The 15,058-nt window shown below is 27.3% G+C and overlaps 7 protein-coding genes across 9 annotated transcripts; 2 read left to right on the top strand and 5 right to left on the bottom strand.

The window, feature by feature from the left end:
* The first annotated feature begins 152 nt into the window (after positions 1-152).
* LOC113795986 (uncharacterized) lies at positions 153-1,999 on the top strand. Its single transcript, XM_027346230.2, has one exon. It carries the CDS (start codon positions 603-605, stop codon positions 1,653-1,655), a length of 1,053 nt encoding a protein of 350 aa, XP_027202031.2. The 5' UTR covers positions 153-602; the 3' UTR covers positions 1,656-1,999.
* A 110-nt stretch (positions 2,000-2,109) lies between these two features.
* Positions 2,110-3,090, top strand: EMC3 (ER membrane protein complex subunit 3). The gene is made up of 2 exons (XM_027346231.2): positions 2,110-2,398; positions 2,462-3,090. Exons 1-2 carry the CDS (start codon positions 2,189-2,191, stop codon positions 3,038-3,040), a joined length of 789 nt encoding a protein of 262 aa, XP_027202032.1. The 5' UTR covers positions 2,110-2,188; the 3' UTR covers positions 3,041-3,090.
* A 50-nt stretch (positions 3,091-3,140) lies between these two features.
* On the bottom strand, positions 3,141-6,540 carry LOC113795981 (ionotropic receptor 25a-like). The gene is made up of 9 exons (XM_075820419.1): positions 6,403-6,540; positions 5,889-6,332; positions 5,646-5,818; positions 5,521-5,574; positions 4,920-5,462; positions 4,448-4,854; positions 3,989-4,378; positions 3,722-3,921; positions 3,141-3,652 (listed from the first exon to the last, which is right to left on the bottom strand). Exons 1-9 carry the CDS (start codon positions 6,479-6,481, stop codon positions 3,141-3,143), a joined length of 2,802 nt encoding a protein of 933 aa, XP_075676534.1. The 5' UTR covers positions 6,482-6,540.
* Positions 6,541-6,825: 285 nt separating this feature from the next.
* On the bottom strand, positions 6,826-10,400 carry LOC113795961 (uncharacterized). Its single transcript, XM_075820406.1, has 6 exons — positions 10,173-10,400; positions 9,698-10,099; positions 9,057-9,625; positions 8,362-8,973; positions 7,631-8,292; positions 6,826-7,549 (listed from the first exon to the last, which is right to left on the bottom strand). The coding sequence occupies exons 1-6, from the start codon at positions 10,294-10,296 to the stop codon at positions 6,841-6,843; spliced, it is 3,078 nt and encodes a 1,025-aa protein (XP_075676521.1). The 5' UTR covers positions 10,297-10,400; the 3' UTR covers positions 6,826-6,840.
* A 142-nt stretch (positions 10,401-10,542) lies between these two features.
* LOC113795989 (ferritin-1 heavy chain-like) lies at positions 10,543-11,784 on the bottom strand. The gene is made up of 4 exons (XM_027346233.2): positions 11,576-11,784; positions 11,201-11,508; positions 11,002-11,130; positions 10,543-10,926 (listed from the first exon to the last, which is right to left on the bottom strand). The coding sequence occupies exons 1-4, from the start codon at positions 11,643-11,645 to the stop codon at positions 10,762-10,764; spliced, it is 672 nt and encodes a 223-aa protein (XP_027202034.2). The 5' UTR covers positions 11,646-11,784; the 3' UTR covers positions 10,543-10,761.
* Positions 11,785-12,115: 331 nt separating this feature from the next.
* On the bottom strand, positions 12,116-13,021 carry LOC113795992 (docking protein 1-like). 2 transcript variants are annotated; one of them, XM_075820417.1, is made up of 2 exons: positions 12,449-13,021; positions 12,116-12,332 (listed from the first exon to the last, which is right to left on the bottom strand). In XM_075820417.1, exons 1-2 carry the CDS (start codon positions 13,019-13,021, stop codon positions 12,285-12,287), a joined length of 621 nt encoding a protein of 206 aa, XP_075676532.1. In that variant the 3' UTR covers positions 12,116-12,284. The 2 variants fall into 2 exon arrangements, with proteins under 2 accessions (XP_075676532.1, XP_027202036.2); XM_027346235.2 differs by having other exon boundaries at positions 12,116-12,337.
* A 26-nt stretch (positions 13,022-13,047) lies between these two features.
* LOC113795985 (uncharacterized) lies at positions 13,048-14,905 on the bottom strand. Of its 2 annotated transcripts, XM_075820410.1 has the most exons (7): positions 14,765-14,902; positions 14,497-14,684; positions 14,197-14,428; positions 14,070-14,131; positions 13,451-14,009; positions 13,311-13,377; positions 13,048-13,243 (listed from the first exon to the last, which is right to left on the bottom strand). In XM_075820410.1, the coding sequence occupies exons 2-7, from the start codon at positions 14,598-14,600 to the stop codon at positions 13,191-13,193; spliced, it is 1,077 nt and encodes a 358-aa protein (XP_075676525.1). In that variant the 5' UTR covers positions 14,601-14,684; positions 14,765-14,902; the 3' UTR covers positions 13,048-13,190. The 2 variants fall into 2 exon arrangements, with proteins under 2 accessions (XP_075676525.1, XP_027202030.2); XM_027346229.2 differs by having other exon boundaries at positions 14,497-14,905.
* Positions 14,906-15,058: the final 153 nt, after the last annotated feature.

Here is a 15,058-nt window from a genome sequence, read left to right on the forward strand (position 1 = left end):
TTTTTTTTCTTTCCGAAGACAAAGAAAAAAAACATTTTGATTTGATTGACAGGTAATCATTGTAATCGTTGTTGATGGAAGACAAATTGAATTTTTTGGTTTCTTTCGAAATAAACACAATGCGATTGTGCAAACAAACAAACAAACACAGTAAGAATCTTTACAAACAAAATTCATTCGATGATGATGATTATATATCGTTAGGATTCTTTCTCTCTCTATCTCGAGATAGATGTGAGTGTGTTATATATATGAAAATATTTCGAATGTTAAAAAAAGGAAAGGAATTTGCTGTTGTTTTTGCCCAGAATAAACACACACACAAACCAACCATAGGGTGCTAGGACCTAAAGATTCTTTTGCTTCTGATGATGATGATGATCATGAATGATAATAATGATTATATAGAAACATTGAGAGATATAGAGAGAGATGGACCATCAATTTTCGGCATTATTTAATTGGTTGATTTAGTTATTTATTTATTTTATTTACATTCAACCTAAATTGTAAAATTTTGATACAAAATATCAAACAACAACAACAACAATAATTTTTTTGAAAAATTAAATGGATTTTGAAGAAAAGTATTGAGAAAAAAAATGTTACCAAAACAACAACAAACAAATAGCAATATTATAAATCAATCATCATCATCACCATCAATGACTGCCATAAAATCAACACAAAAATGTGCTCAATTACAGATACCTGGACAAGAATCTTCTTCTACAACATCAACATCAACATCGAAAAGAATTTCACCATCACCATCATCATCATCATTTATAATTATGAATGATAATAATTATAATGATGGTGATGGTAATAATAATCAAATGATAAAACAAACAAAATCAGGTTCAATGATTGATATAAAAGATTTTTTTGATGATAATTATAATCAAGATAAATTAAAATGTTATACACAAATAATCGATAGTTATCGATGGTTTCGTATGAAAAGTTTTTCTACTACCGATATTTTAATGACAACAATGAGCAATGGTGGTGGTGGTCAAATATGGTCAGATAATCAACAACAACAACCATGGTGTTCATCACCAATGATCAATAATAATAATAATATTAATAATAATCGAAAATATTTATCCGATTGTAATCTAAATGATTATTATCGTTTTATTAATATGAATGATAAACAATGTATAAAAGATTATATAACATATTCTTGTTCAACATTGGCTATTTGTGGTGATACAATACATTCATCATCACAATTACCATCACCATCACAGGCACAATCATTTCGTCAGCTCAATTCAACATCATTAATATTTTCCGATATTGATTTGGCTAAATCAATGAATCGTAAAATATTAAATGATGCTATTAAACAAAGATTGAATGAATTTATTAAAGTATTGGGTAATACGATGAACGAAACATTAACCGAAAATGAATTGATAAATATTGATGAAATTAGTTCGGATATTGTTATGAAACCGATTAAAATGATGATTAATAATGATTTTCCTGCGGAAGAATATACAACCGGTGACATATTAATCAATGTTGTTAATTATGAACAACAAAATGATATAAAATCATTTACGAAAAAAGATAAGGAAAAATTTGTATTGAATTGGTTGCAAACAGTTGAAACGACTACCGGCATTATGGAACCGAATTGAATGAAATTTTTTCGGCACACAACAAATACACACACACACATTTCAATGTTTTTGACACTCATTTTTATCAAATATTTTCACAATCATCAACACACACTAACATTAACCACAAATTGCATAATGTTTTTTCGAAACCCAAATCACTATAACCAAATAATGATGAATTCTTTTTTTTTGATTTGTCCACAAAATATTGCTGAAAAATGTTTTGATGATGATGATGATGTTTTCGTTTCTTTCTTTACTCTATTTATCTCTGTGTTTGTCTTTTTGTGTGATTTTTTTTTGTTGTTGTCAATTGTTAAACATTTGATTTGATTGAAAATAAATTCTTGTTTGATTATTTTTCTTGATGAAAATTCTTGACAAACTTTTTTGTTTAAAAATTTAAAAATTCAAATTGACAAGTTGGCAAATTCGGCTATTTCGACCGATTCGGTTCTACCTTGAGGATCATTTATTTATTTTTTTCATCATCATCATCGTTCGGTGTTTTGAAAATATTAAAAACTCAAACAAACAACCAAAAAAATATGTCCGATGATCTTTTACTTGATCCCGATATTCGGGTATGGGTATTTTTACCCATTGTTATCATTACATTTTTTGTTGGTATTTTACGTCATTATGTTTCAATATTGCTTCATTCGAATAAAAAAATTGAATTACAGCAAGTGGTCGATAGTCAAGCAATGATTCGTAGTCGATTATTAAGAGAAAATGGTAAATATATTCCTAAACAGGTAAGTTAATGAATGCAAAGGATTAATCATCAAATATTGAAATAATTTATTTAATTTAATTAGTCATTCTTAATGCGAAAACATTTCTTCAACAATGAAGATAATGGCTATTTCAAAGAAGGACAGAAAAGAAATTCAGCACCACCAAATCCAATGACCGATCCATCAATGATGACCGATATGTTAAAAGGAAACATAACAAATGTATTGCCTATGATATTGATTGGTGGTTGGATTAATTGGACATTTTCGGGTTTTGTTACGACCAAAGTTCCATTTCCATTAACATTACGTTTTAAACCAATGTTACAACGTGGTATTGAACTATTATCATTAGATGCATCATGGGTATCATCAGCATCATGGTATTTTCTAAATGTTTTCGGTTTACGTTCAATCTATATGCTAGTCTTGGGTGAAAATAATGCTGCCGATCAAAGTAGAATAATGCAAGATCAAATGTTCGGTGCAGCAATGTCAATGCCAGCCGATTCAAAACAAGCATTTAAAGCTGAATGGGAAGCATTAGAAATCTGTGAACATAATTGGTTATTGAAAAATGTTGATAATGAAATTATCGCTTTTAATCATCATCATCAACAACATCATTCCAACAATGTTCAATTAATCAATAGTCAATAGTTTTGAATTGAATTTTAATAAATTATTATTATTATTATTCTAATCTATAATATCTAAAATCTACAATTAAATTTCAATTGTGAAATTTCCAGTAAATAATTTAATAATGATGATGAATGAAATTACTATTAAAATTACGTGTCGATCTTAATTGTCTCATCATTCGTTCTTGATTAATATTAAAATCGGCGCTTAAATCCGGTACAGCACTATTACCAAAATGTTTGGATTTTTTTCCTTCATTAATCGTTATGACTTTGGATTCTTTTTTCTTAAAATACCAATATTCAATAACCAATGTAATACATGCCAATATAACACCAATAAATATAACAATGAATACACCACCAATATTATTAATACTGATACCATCACTTTGTCTTCGTGAATCTTGACATTCTTTTTTCACTGCATCATTATTATTCCACCAACTTTCTTTCAGATTTTCTAATCGTCTTTGATTCAATAGTTTCAATATGGCGCTACTTAATTTATCTTTTAAATCGGAATTCTGTTGAACGGCCAATGCAATCGGTTTACGACTAAATTCATTGCCAACACTTTGTAATTCACAATTGGTCATGACAGCATATTTAACCAATGTTGATTCAGCTTTGAAATGTATTTTAGAAAAATTTCCAAAAAAAAAAAATTTCCAAAATCAACTCAATAAAAACTTACCTATAAAAGCAAATGATTCACCAGCTGGATCGCTTCGTTTTACACGTTCAATACCTTCGGCAAATGTTGTTGGCATACCTGCTTCGATTATCTGTGACCAAATTTTTGTATATTTATCACTAACTGGATAATCCCATACAGCCAATTTTGCACGCTCATCATCGCTAAGACTATCATTCAATGACATATCCTTCCATATTCTAAATTCAAACACAGGCAAACAAAGAATTAGAGAAATTTTTAAACAAATTCTAATGATAATAATACTCATAAAATTTTTCTTCAATTCCGGCCATTCGTTCGAAATAAGTTGATGTTGCTGTTCCTGATTGTGGTGCATATTTTATTTTATATTGTCGAGCTAAATCATCAAGATTTTCAATCGGTGAATCTAATCGTGATACAGTTAGAAATGCAGCCAAATTAGCCGTATACGAAGCGATAATGATAAATCCAAATAACCACCAAGTTGCTGCAACTAATCGTCCGGAAAGATTTCTTGGTGCTTCACCGCCACCTTGTGGTGTCAGCGATGTCATACAAAACCATAAACATTCTTTCAATGTAAATTCTCGTTGTTCTTCATCATTTTTATATTTTTCACGATTATTATGGAAACTGTATGGACTAAGCCGATCGAATAGATACATTAAAAAACTGTAAACAACAAAAGCAAAAAATAAATGATTGGATTGAAATTTCTTTCCCGAAATACAAAAATCTAACCTGGTGAAAAAATATGCAGCCAAAATGCATAACCAAACTTTTGTTTCAAGTACGGTTAAAAATTTAAATAAATGTGATTTAGTTGTAGTTTTTTTCATCAATATTGTTATACCAACTAAATCATAATATGGTACAGTAAAATCAACAACAATTTCACGTTCAGCCATTACCGATATCGGTGCTAATGCTATATCGGCTCTTTTACTATGTAATTCACCTATCAAACCGGTCCATTCACCATTTTCATTTTTATGTCCATACATTGCATCATCCACTACACGTAATGTATAATCAAATTTAAAATCACTACTATTAACAATTTCTTTCATCAAATCAATACAATAACCATAGAATCTATCATTTCCTGTTGTTTGATTATCATCTTTCATCATTATAAATGGTGCTTCCTAATACAAAAAAAACATAGCAACTACTATTTAGTCAATTTCATTTTGGATAAAAAGAAACTTACAATAAGTGTTACAATCTCATAATGTGGTAATCCTTCCTGTTCTTTTCGTTCTTGTGGTGATGTAAAATATAAACGTCCAAATTGTCCTTCAAATTCCCATTCGGCAATTTTTTTCACTTGTTTTACTTTACCCATTGAAAATTCAATTTCATTGATTCGCATACTTAATTCTTGATAATTAAGTTTTGAATTACGATCAAATATAAATTGTCCAAATAATCCATACATAAATCTTGTTGTAAATGTTTCATATAGTTTAAAATTTCGACGTTCATTTAATTGTGGTTCAGTTAAATGTTTACCACATGTAGGATAGGTAATTTCATTCAATAATGATTGTTGATTATTATTCAGCATATGATCAATAGTTTCAACATAAAATCTTGATAAATCATAATAGAAATAATTATCAACAATATGATAACTATCGGCTGTTAGATTTTCCGGTGTATTATATTCATAATGATGTAAATGTGATTTGATTGGTTGTGAAAGATAAACTTTTACATTATTACAATCATTACATTGAAATCGACCTTTTTCCTGATTATCATAATCAAATTTATTATTTGAATCAATTCATTTGATTAATCGGTATTACCTTTGATATGAAATACCATTTTCGTTGTCCACGTAATAATGATCGTTGATGAGCCTATGCGATTAATGAAAAAATGATAAGAATTTAACAGAATGAATCGAAAATCTTCAACAAAAAACACAAACCATTTCCACAAGACGATTCAGCATTGAAATCGAACCAAGTATAAAAAATGTTTCACCATATTGATGATTATATTTTAAATCATCCAATGTTTTTTCAATCGTTCGATTATTGATCATTGATGACCAATAAATTTCTTTATGTTTAAGATTTTTAAAAATATGACCACCAACGGCTTTTTTCTTTATCGAAATAACGACAAAAAAATCAAACTAAATGAGAAAAAAACATAACTAATTCATCACACTTACTAAATGTTTGATCATAAATAATAACAATATGTTTCAGTTGAAATTGTTCGGATAAATCTTTAATTAATTGTAATATAGTTGCTTCAGGTGTAAGTACTGAAACATAAAGATTTTCTTCAATTTCATTCAAATTTTTCCATGCTAAATTATCCTGTTGTGATTGTGCCCAAGTACCGGCACGTAAACTTGGTATACCCATTTTTCTTGCCATTATTTTAGCCGTAATCGATTCACTTAAATCCAAACCAAATATTGGTAATCGATAATAAACCGATTGTGATTGAGATGATGTACTAAATAATCTTTCACATAATTGACCATCATTCATAATGGATGATGATAATTCAATAATTTCCGTATCAAAATCTACATTTGCTGATTTTAATCCTTCAATACTTGAACGTGTACGATTATTTTGTACATCATCACTGATGATAACTAAAAAAAAAGATTCAAATGAAAGAAAAAGAAAGATTCAAAAAAATTCAAGATTCAAAATTTGATTTACCAATTTTAAATCGATTCGTTCGTGATGTATCAATTTTCAATATAAACAATATCAAAAGTATCCATTTATTTGCAAACATTTTTGTTGTTATTCAAAGTTATATTTGACAATCATCATCATTTCGTTTGTCAACCAATGTATGTCAATGTTTCTGTATGATATTTGAAAACTTTTTTTATAAATTGATTCGATTCGAGAACAATCGATAGATTTTAACATTGGAATTTTGTCTTTTTCGTTTGTTTTTTCGGTCACATTCAGACTTGGAAAATTATAGGAAACGATCGATCGATTATCAATCAATAATCAATATTCAATAATAATATTTTTTTTACCGTTTATTATAATTTTTCTTTAACTAACATTTTTTAATTATAATTTTGTATTTGTCATTACATTCATTTTTCTAATTAATTTTTTGGTTACATTAAAATTCAATCAATATTTTTGTTGTTGTTGTTGTAATTGTTGTTGTTTTTGTCTTGAATATGACATTGGATTTCTTTTCGGAAGGTTATCTAAATTTTTTTGAAAATAATATAATTTTTGTTGTCGACGAAATGCTTTATTCCATTCTTTACGATATGATGATGTTGAATCACTACTACCACCATTACCATTTAGATTAGGATTAAATGGATCACGAATAATATTATTTTGTTGTTGTTGTTGTTGATAATAATTAGTATTATAGGTAAAATATGCTGGTCGGCCATTAATTGATTTTTGAATCAACATTCTTGGATCATCATTGGCTGATGATTGTAATGATTTTTGTTGTTGTTTAGGTCGATCAAGATTTTCATAGAATCCATAACGAAAACCATTTTTTATTTTTTGTATTAATGAATGAAATTTTTTCATATTTATTTTATTCATCAGGGATTCTTTTGATTTTGAATTCAATTCATTATTTTGTTTTATAATCAATGGTAATTGTTTTTGTTTAATCATTTCAATGATCAATACAAAGATACCAATGATTAAACCACATCCCAACAAGAAGAAACAATCGGTCATATGTGATAATTGTATTTCTTTACCTTGTGAATTACGCATTACTAATGGATAAAGACAATTATTACCTTTAACATTATATTTACGATTCCATAATGTAACTAATCCAGATTTAGCCATACGACCCATTCTAAATTGTTTATTTAAATTGATTGATTGAAAAGATTATTCAATGAAAATCCCCCAAAAAATAAAATAAAACAAAACTTACTCATGATTAAGACGTTGTACAAAATTATCTTCTAATGAATTTTTTCTAAATATAAATGAAACTGGTTTAGTTGTAAATGGTTCTTTTGCTATACGAAAACGACAATCCTGATAATTTGTTTGTTTATATTCTAATGATATTAAATGTTTTGCTTCTTGATCCGGTACTAATAATACTAATTTTGATTCTTTTATCAAATTAAATGCTGTTTGTATTTCAGATTCTTCAAAATATTCTAAATTATCGGCCAACATTTGTATACGATTTTCCGGTGAATCAAGTATTAAATCAGCTACACCACGTGTTTTAAATACACCATATTTAACAACATGTTTTTGTGCTAAAAGATCATTTAGATTTTCAATTGGATTAAAAATTTTTGGAAATGTAAGCAATGCAACTAAATTTCCACTATAAGTTGTATAGATAACAATAACAAATAACCACCAAAATGCAACTAAAATTCTACCCGAAATAGCTAATGGTAAATAATCACCACCTTGATTAACTAATGCACCATAACAATACCAAACACAATTTCCTAATTTAAAAAGACCACGTCCATTATTTAGTTTATAATATTCATAATAACGACTTGAATGATGTACAAGCCAAAGTGTTGGTCCAATCATCAGGACAATCATTAATAAACATATCCATGCCTGTCCAAAAAGTCAAAATAGATTTTTATAATTTTAAAACAAAAAAAACGAAACAAAAAACAAACTTACATCCCATGCAAATGGTGCTAGAAATAAAAATCGATGATCTTCATCAGTTTTTTTCACAACAATACTAATATCTTCCATATCGTATGGATAGGTAAAATCGGCAATTTTCAAACGATCCAATGTTTTCCAATAACCATTTGCACCAATTTCAACTTCACCATCACTAACTTTTTGTATTAAACTTTGACCAGATTCATTCAGTATTTGTAATGATCCTAATGTATCATATACAGTATAAACGGGTGTAAAATTCATTTTAGCTGCAATAACTAAAATCATTTCATAATTTGTTCCTTTAATATCTTGTGTACCGTTTACCATTGTTATCTGTACATATGGTGGTTGATGTACAATACCAATTTTTAATGGTCGATTTTTATAATCAACAATATCCGGTATAAATGGACCATTACGACCATCGGTCAATAGACCTTTGAATACATTCCATGTACCATGTGTTTGTGTATGTATTTCATATTGAACACCTTGTTTATCATTAATCTGTACGATTCCTTTTTGTTCATCCAAAATATCATTTGTACGATGACGAAATAAACTTTTTACAACATAAGTATTACAATCTTGACCAAAATTACTTGAATCTAATGAAATCTAATTAAATATGTTGAAAGAATTCAGTAAAATATTATCATTTGTTTTATTGATTTTTCCTAAGCAAAAAAAAAAATGATTACCTTTATATCGGACATTAAACGATTTTTCGTTTGAATTCGTTTACTTAAAGTACCATTCTGATATGAATGAATTGTGGATGAATCGAATATATTTTGAATACTTTTATTTATTACATATAGAATATCTGATTGAATATAATCATTCATTTTGGATAATAAACATTGTCTTCTATTTGATTGATTATGTATAAGAAATACATCGGAAATACTTAATTTTTCTTTCGTTTCTGGTGACATATCAATCATTAATGTTGTATCTTCAATACTATTTTGTTGATTATCATCAACATCGTCAGTAGTGATTATAAATGTCCATTTATTTTGACGATTACTTAATGATGATAATTTTAATTTATGTATAATTTTTTCCAATAAAATCATTCGACCAATAACAATGAAAAATGTTGGTGGTGATTCATTATTATTATTGTTATCTTGATTAAAACTATTAATAATTTCATCATTTGTTTTGGTTAAATGTTCATTTGTATTGATTTCATGTTCTAAACTATATTCCAATGTATTTGTTGTCATTGAATTATGAAAATATTGATGAAAATCAAATAAATCTTTATAATAATAATAAAGATTGATAAAATAATCACTGAATTAATCAAGTTAAATAAAAAACAAAAAAATACCTAAATTATTTTCATAAAGAATAATAATTTGTTTAGATGAATCCGGTAATACAAGACCAACATCATAAATTAATGGTAAAATTTTATCAACTGAACGAATATTCGGTATACCGAATCCAATATCTTTTGGTGGTCGTTCACAAATTGATTCAAAAAATGTAAACAATATTGATTCATAACAATGTATTCGAATATGACGATATAATCGAGAATTTTGTTCACATGATGTTATTGCCATTATAAATGAATATGGACAATCGGTTTCGGTTTCATTTACAAATTGTTCCAAACGATTATAATAATCAAAATTAAATGAAATTGTTTCATTAATCGGATTGAATTGTCGAAGATGTTGTTCAAATTCTGTCATTATTGATGAATTTGTTTGATCAAATATGAATGCTAACAACAAAAAAAAAAGAAAAGAAAAGAATAAAACTCTTTTAAAACAAAATCACCATTAAATGATTCATACCGATTCTCATTGTAAATGATGTTGAACCAGGTAAATCAATCATTATTATAATCATAAATAATGATGTAATCAATAATAATGATGATGGTGATGATGATGGTGATAATGATGATGGATGACCCATTATTGACCATCAAAAAGCTAACTATTAAATAGGTTACATATACAGATTTGATTGAAATACGAATGTCAAATGATTATTTGATATTGAATTCTATAATGTTTTTTTCGATCGATCTGTTGATTGATTGATTGATTGATTTTTTTATTTCAATTAATCTATTCAGGTGTCTAATTTGTATTTGTTATGCATTCATTCATTCATTCATTGAAATTAGAAAGAAAAAAAAAGGAAACAACAGCAACAAAATTTGTCACGCGGTTTTTTATTTGTTTCATTATTATTATTATGAAAATCGATCGATCGATCGATTAATCAATAATAATATTTTATTTATTTTTTGAATTAATAAAGGTCAATTGATCTAAAACGACAAGAACAGGTAATAGAATAAGAATATTTTGTTTTTTTTAAAAAGAAGTATGAAATCGATGGGCGTTATACGACGGTTTTTGTGGTATTTGTCCTTCAAAGTTCGTCTAATGATAATTTTCCGTTAAAAAAATCTCGATCAATAAGATATTCACCATAACCATCGTTACCAATTGATCGTAATAATGTTGCCAATTTCATTAATTTATTAATCGATGATATTTGTTCATCAATAAAATCATTTTCAAGAAAATTCATAAGCTAAATTTTTTTGAAAAAATTAAATTAAATTAACACTGAGGAAAAACAAACAAAGGGGATATTAATTAAATTTACATGAATATCTTTGCATGTTTTTTCAGCAATACGATGTATACGGATAATTTCATTTGTAACATAATGTTCTAAATCGATTGCATCTTCAACTGCTTCCAACACTCTTGTCCATGATGTTTTTTGGGGCATCTTTTCAAGCAAGGAAAAAACAATTATTGAATGATTATCGATTTACCCGAACAAAAAAAAACAAACTTACAGTAATATTAAAACTATCGATTGTAGCACCACGTAAATCAATATATTTAATAAATTTATTTGAATGTTCATGTTCTTCATTTGAATGATGTTCGAAAATTTTTGCAAATCCAGGTCGTACAACTTTTACACTGCCAAAATGAAATGCCATTTGTTTATAAACTAAACTGGCATGTTTTTCCAGATTCATTTGTTTTCGTAATTCAATCAAACATGAATCATGAAGTTCATAATTGTTAACACTTTTCGGTAATGAATATCCACCACCACCACCACCAATTAAGCCATCGAATGATGATGAGAATGCATCTTTAGATGAATCATGGATTTAAACAAAAAAAATTATCAAAAATCAAAAGTCAAATTAATCAATTACCAAGAATGGCCAAACAGGAACCGGAAAATGTTAGTAAAAATATGGCTGAAAACAATACAATCGAATTCATGTTTTCTGTTTTCTTTTTTTTTGGTGTTGTCTTTTACACTTTTGGTTGGCTGGCTGAAAAAGAAAGAAATGAAAAAAAATGATTGAATTCAATTAGTGGTTTTTTTTCGTTTGTTCGTTTGCTCGATATATGATGATAATCGAAGAAGCCAAAAAACGAATGATATCTTTATCATTGAATACTACCAACCACAGAAAAAAAATTAACAAATGGCCTCTCTTATCATCCCCTAAAATGTTTGTTAAATGATATCATCATTAATAAATTTTGATTTTTTTTTATCTCGTAGTGGGGGTGATGATAATACAACTAAAAACATGATGTTCATTACAACGACATACATTCATTATAATTCATTTCAATAATCGATTGATGATAAGGAAATTGTCACTTTTTTTTATTGATTAACATCAATTTTATTTTCTGCTGATGTTGGTCAAATATATTGAACTTACTTATTATTATTTTTCAAAATGAAAAATGGTTCAAAGTACGGTAGTCTTTTCAGTGTGTTTTTGTTTTTCAAATTTGATTGCGCATTAAACTTTTCGAAAAAACAGAAGAATCCTGATGAGGATTGTTTGAATCGTTGCCAAATTCTGTTTTTGTTTTTGTTTTGCAGAAAAAAATTCAACGCAGTTAAATAAAAAAATGAAAAGATTCAAGACCTAACAATGTTCGTAAATTCTAAACTAATTATAATTCAAAAAAAAAAAAGAAAATAAAAACAAGAAAAATTTCTTAAAAAAAAATTTTATTATTATTCAAACAAAACAAGAATCTTTTTTGTCACTTTTAATGACCTGTGCATATGGACAATCATTTATTATTAGATGTGGTATTTGTTCATGTTTTTGTTCAATTAGATTGGATTTTCTTCGATCATCATCATCAACAACAATAACATCCTCATCAACAATCAACAATGATTTTTGTTGTCGTTTGATTTTATCAATATTGTTGGTAATTTGATTGTATAAAATTTTGGATTTTTTATTACGAAATATAAATAATCCTTCACCAGTCTGACATTTAGATCCGGCTTCAAATGATATACTATTACTTGTATAACCATAACGTCTTACATATTTATATGGCCATTCAAATAAAATCGTATGATTATTATGATCATTTTTCATCAATTGTAATCGATTTGTTTCAATAATCAATTGATATATGGTGAATGGTTTAAGGCCACATCGTATTGATGCATCCGTTTCGATTACTTGAACATGATATTCATAGGTAGTAAATTCATCGTTGTTATCGTTGTTATTATATGCTGTCATTATCATTTCTTTTCTTTCTTCATTAACATTGGAAAATATTTGAGAATAAATGTTCATAAGATAAATAAACAAACAGCAAACAAACATTCAATTGTGGGTCGAAAGCACTCATTTTGTTGTTGTTGTCGTTGCTCGTTGTATAATCAAATCAAAGGAAATTAAATATATAGCAAAAAAAAAAAGATTGTCGTCATTATCACATGAAATCATTAATATGTTTACAACGGAAATGATCAATTGAATGAATGAATGATGTTTATTGGTAACCAAATGGCATCGAAATCAATGTAGTTTTACCAGCAATCATTCCTAAATTGAATTTTAATTTGAATTAGAAACAAAAAAAAACAGATCATCAAGGATCAGATAATTTTACCTCTTGATGTTAAATAAATTGGTTCCTGATAATGATGTTCAATCAGATCGGCTATCGTTTGAAATGTCTATTTTTTGAAAAAAAACCAATGATGATGATAATAAAGGATAATTGATTGATTGATTGATTGAAATACAAACCTTTTCTCTTAATTTTTCTGTTCCTAATGCATATTGTTGATCTGAACGTATACGAATATTTAGATGAAATATACGATGATTAAAATATAATGTTAATGTATATGGCATACAGATACCGGCACGTTTACTTTTTCGTACCAAAAATGCACCATCAATATTATAATGACGAATTAATAGATTTTCTGCATCATCACGTTCAATATCTTGAAACCATTGATAATTTTTAAACATTTCATCATCATCATTCATTAAATTGTATTCATATTTTGGTATTGGTGGTAATGGACGATCTGTTACTGATAAAATATTTGGACTAGAACGATAATTCGATTTAATTTTATCGAATGATTTTAATGATGATGATGAAATATTTGGTATTAGATAATCATTATTATCAATACGTGGTAAACAATTATCCATTATTGTTGTCGTTATCGATAAAGTTTCATAGGAATTTGTAGCCGAATTTGATGGAATAGTTTCTTCTTCAATCAAATCTGGAGGTGGACATTTCGGTAAAGGTGGTGGTGGTGGATCCGAAATTGGTCTTCTTGTTTGTCTAATTTGAGTAATTTATATTTTTATTTTATTTATTTTTGTAATTAAAAATCAATCATACCTTAATGATGTATTGTGAATTTTTTCTTTACCATTTTCATCATTGAATTGTAAATCATCATCCTACACATTTATAATATTTAGACATATAAAATTATAATAGCTTAATGAGAACATTGTTAAATTACCTGATTTGGGTCGGAGAGTTCTTCATCATCATCACCATCCATCACAATATCATCATCGACAACAAAATCCTGATCATCATCATCATCATCATCATCATCGAAATCTGAACCCCAACCAAATTCATAATCACTTTCGTTATGTTTGGCAACATTATTTTTGGATGAATAACCAATAATCAATGATCTTTTCATCATACGATTAATCGTTGGAATTTTACATTTAGCTATTCTTCTGTAAATTACAGTAAATTATGCGAGTTATTTTGTTTTTTTCTGAAAAACATAATCAAATTTACTTACTTTTGTATGAAATGTTTCATCTGTGGTAGGCTAGTTGATTTTATTGAATCTAATTGTTCATGAAAACTATTGGCCAGTGTTCGATGATGTCGATTCATCATCATTATCAATTATTTTTTTCGGATGATCGTCGTTGTTGTTGTCGTCGTCGTCTTCGGAAATAAAATGATTGGATGTTTGTAAGATATCTTCAAAATTGATCAACGATTATTGGATTTTTTTCATTCATCCATTCATTCATCAAAAACACAATGAATGAAAATCATACCTGGTGAAAAAACGAACAACAATTCATTCGAGTGCGGAACAATAATAATTTCTTTGTTTTGTTTTGTTTTGTTTGTTTGACAAGATAAATGAAATGACCAAACAAAAAATTATTATATACAATAATAATAATGGTTAATTGGTGACAATATTCACGTCTTAGTTGATGATGATGACGATAAAATTGCTCAAATGAAACTATGTTATGCATTTTTTTCATTTCTTCTTTCTTTCTGACGATGTGAGAAAGAGAAAGTAAATTCGAAAAAGAGAGATCATCTGTTAAAATTATGAA

Source organism: Dermatophagoides pteronyssinus, unplaced genomic scaffold (assembly GCF_027571235.1).
Source record: "Dermatophagoides pteronyssinus isolate colony J.1.1.1.1 unplaced genomic scaffold, Derpt_VIB-CSIC_2022.12 sq0006, whole genome shotgun sequence".
NCBI lineage: Eukaryota > Metazoa > Arthropoda > Arachnida > Sarcoptiformes > Pyroglyphidae > Dermatophagoides > Dermatophagoides pteronyssinus.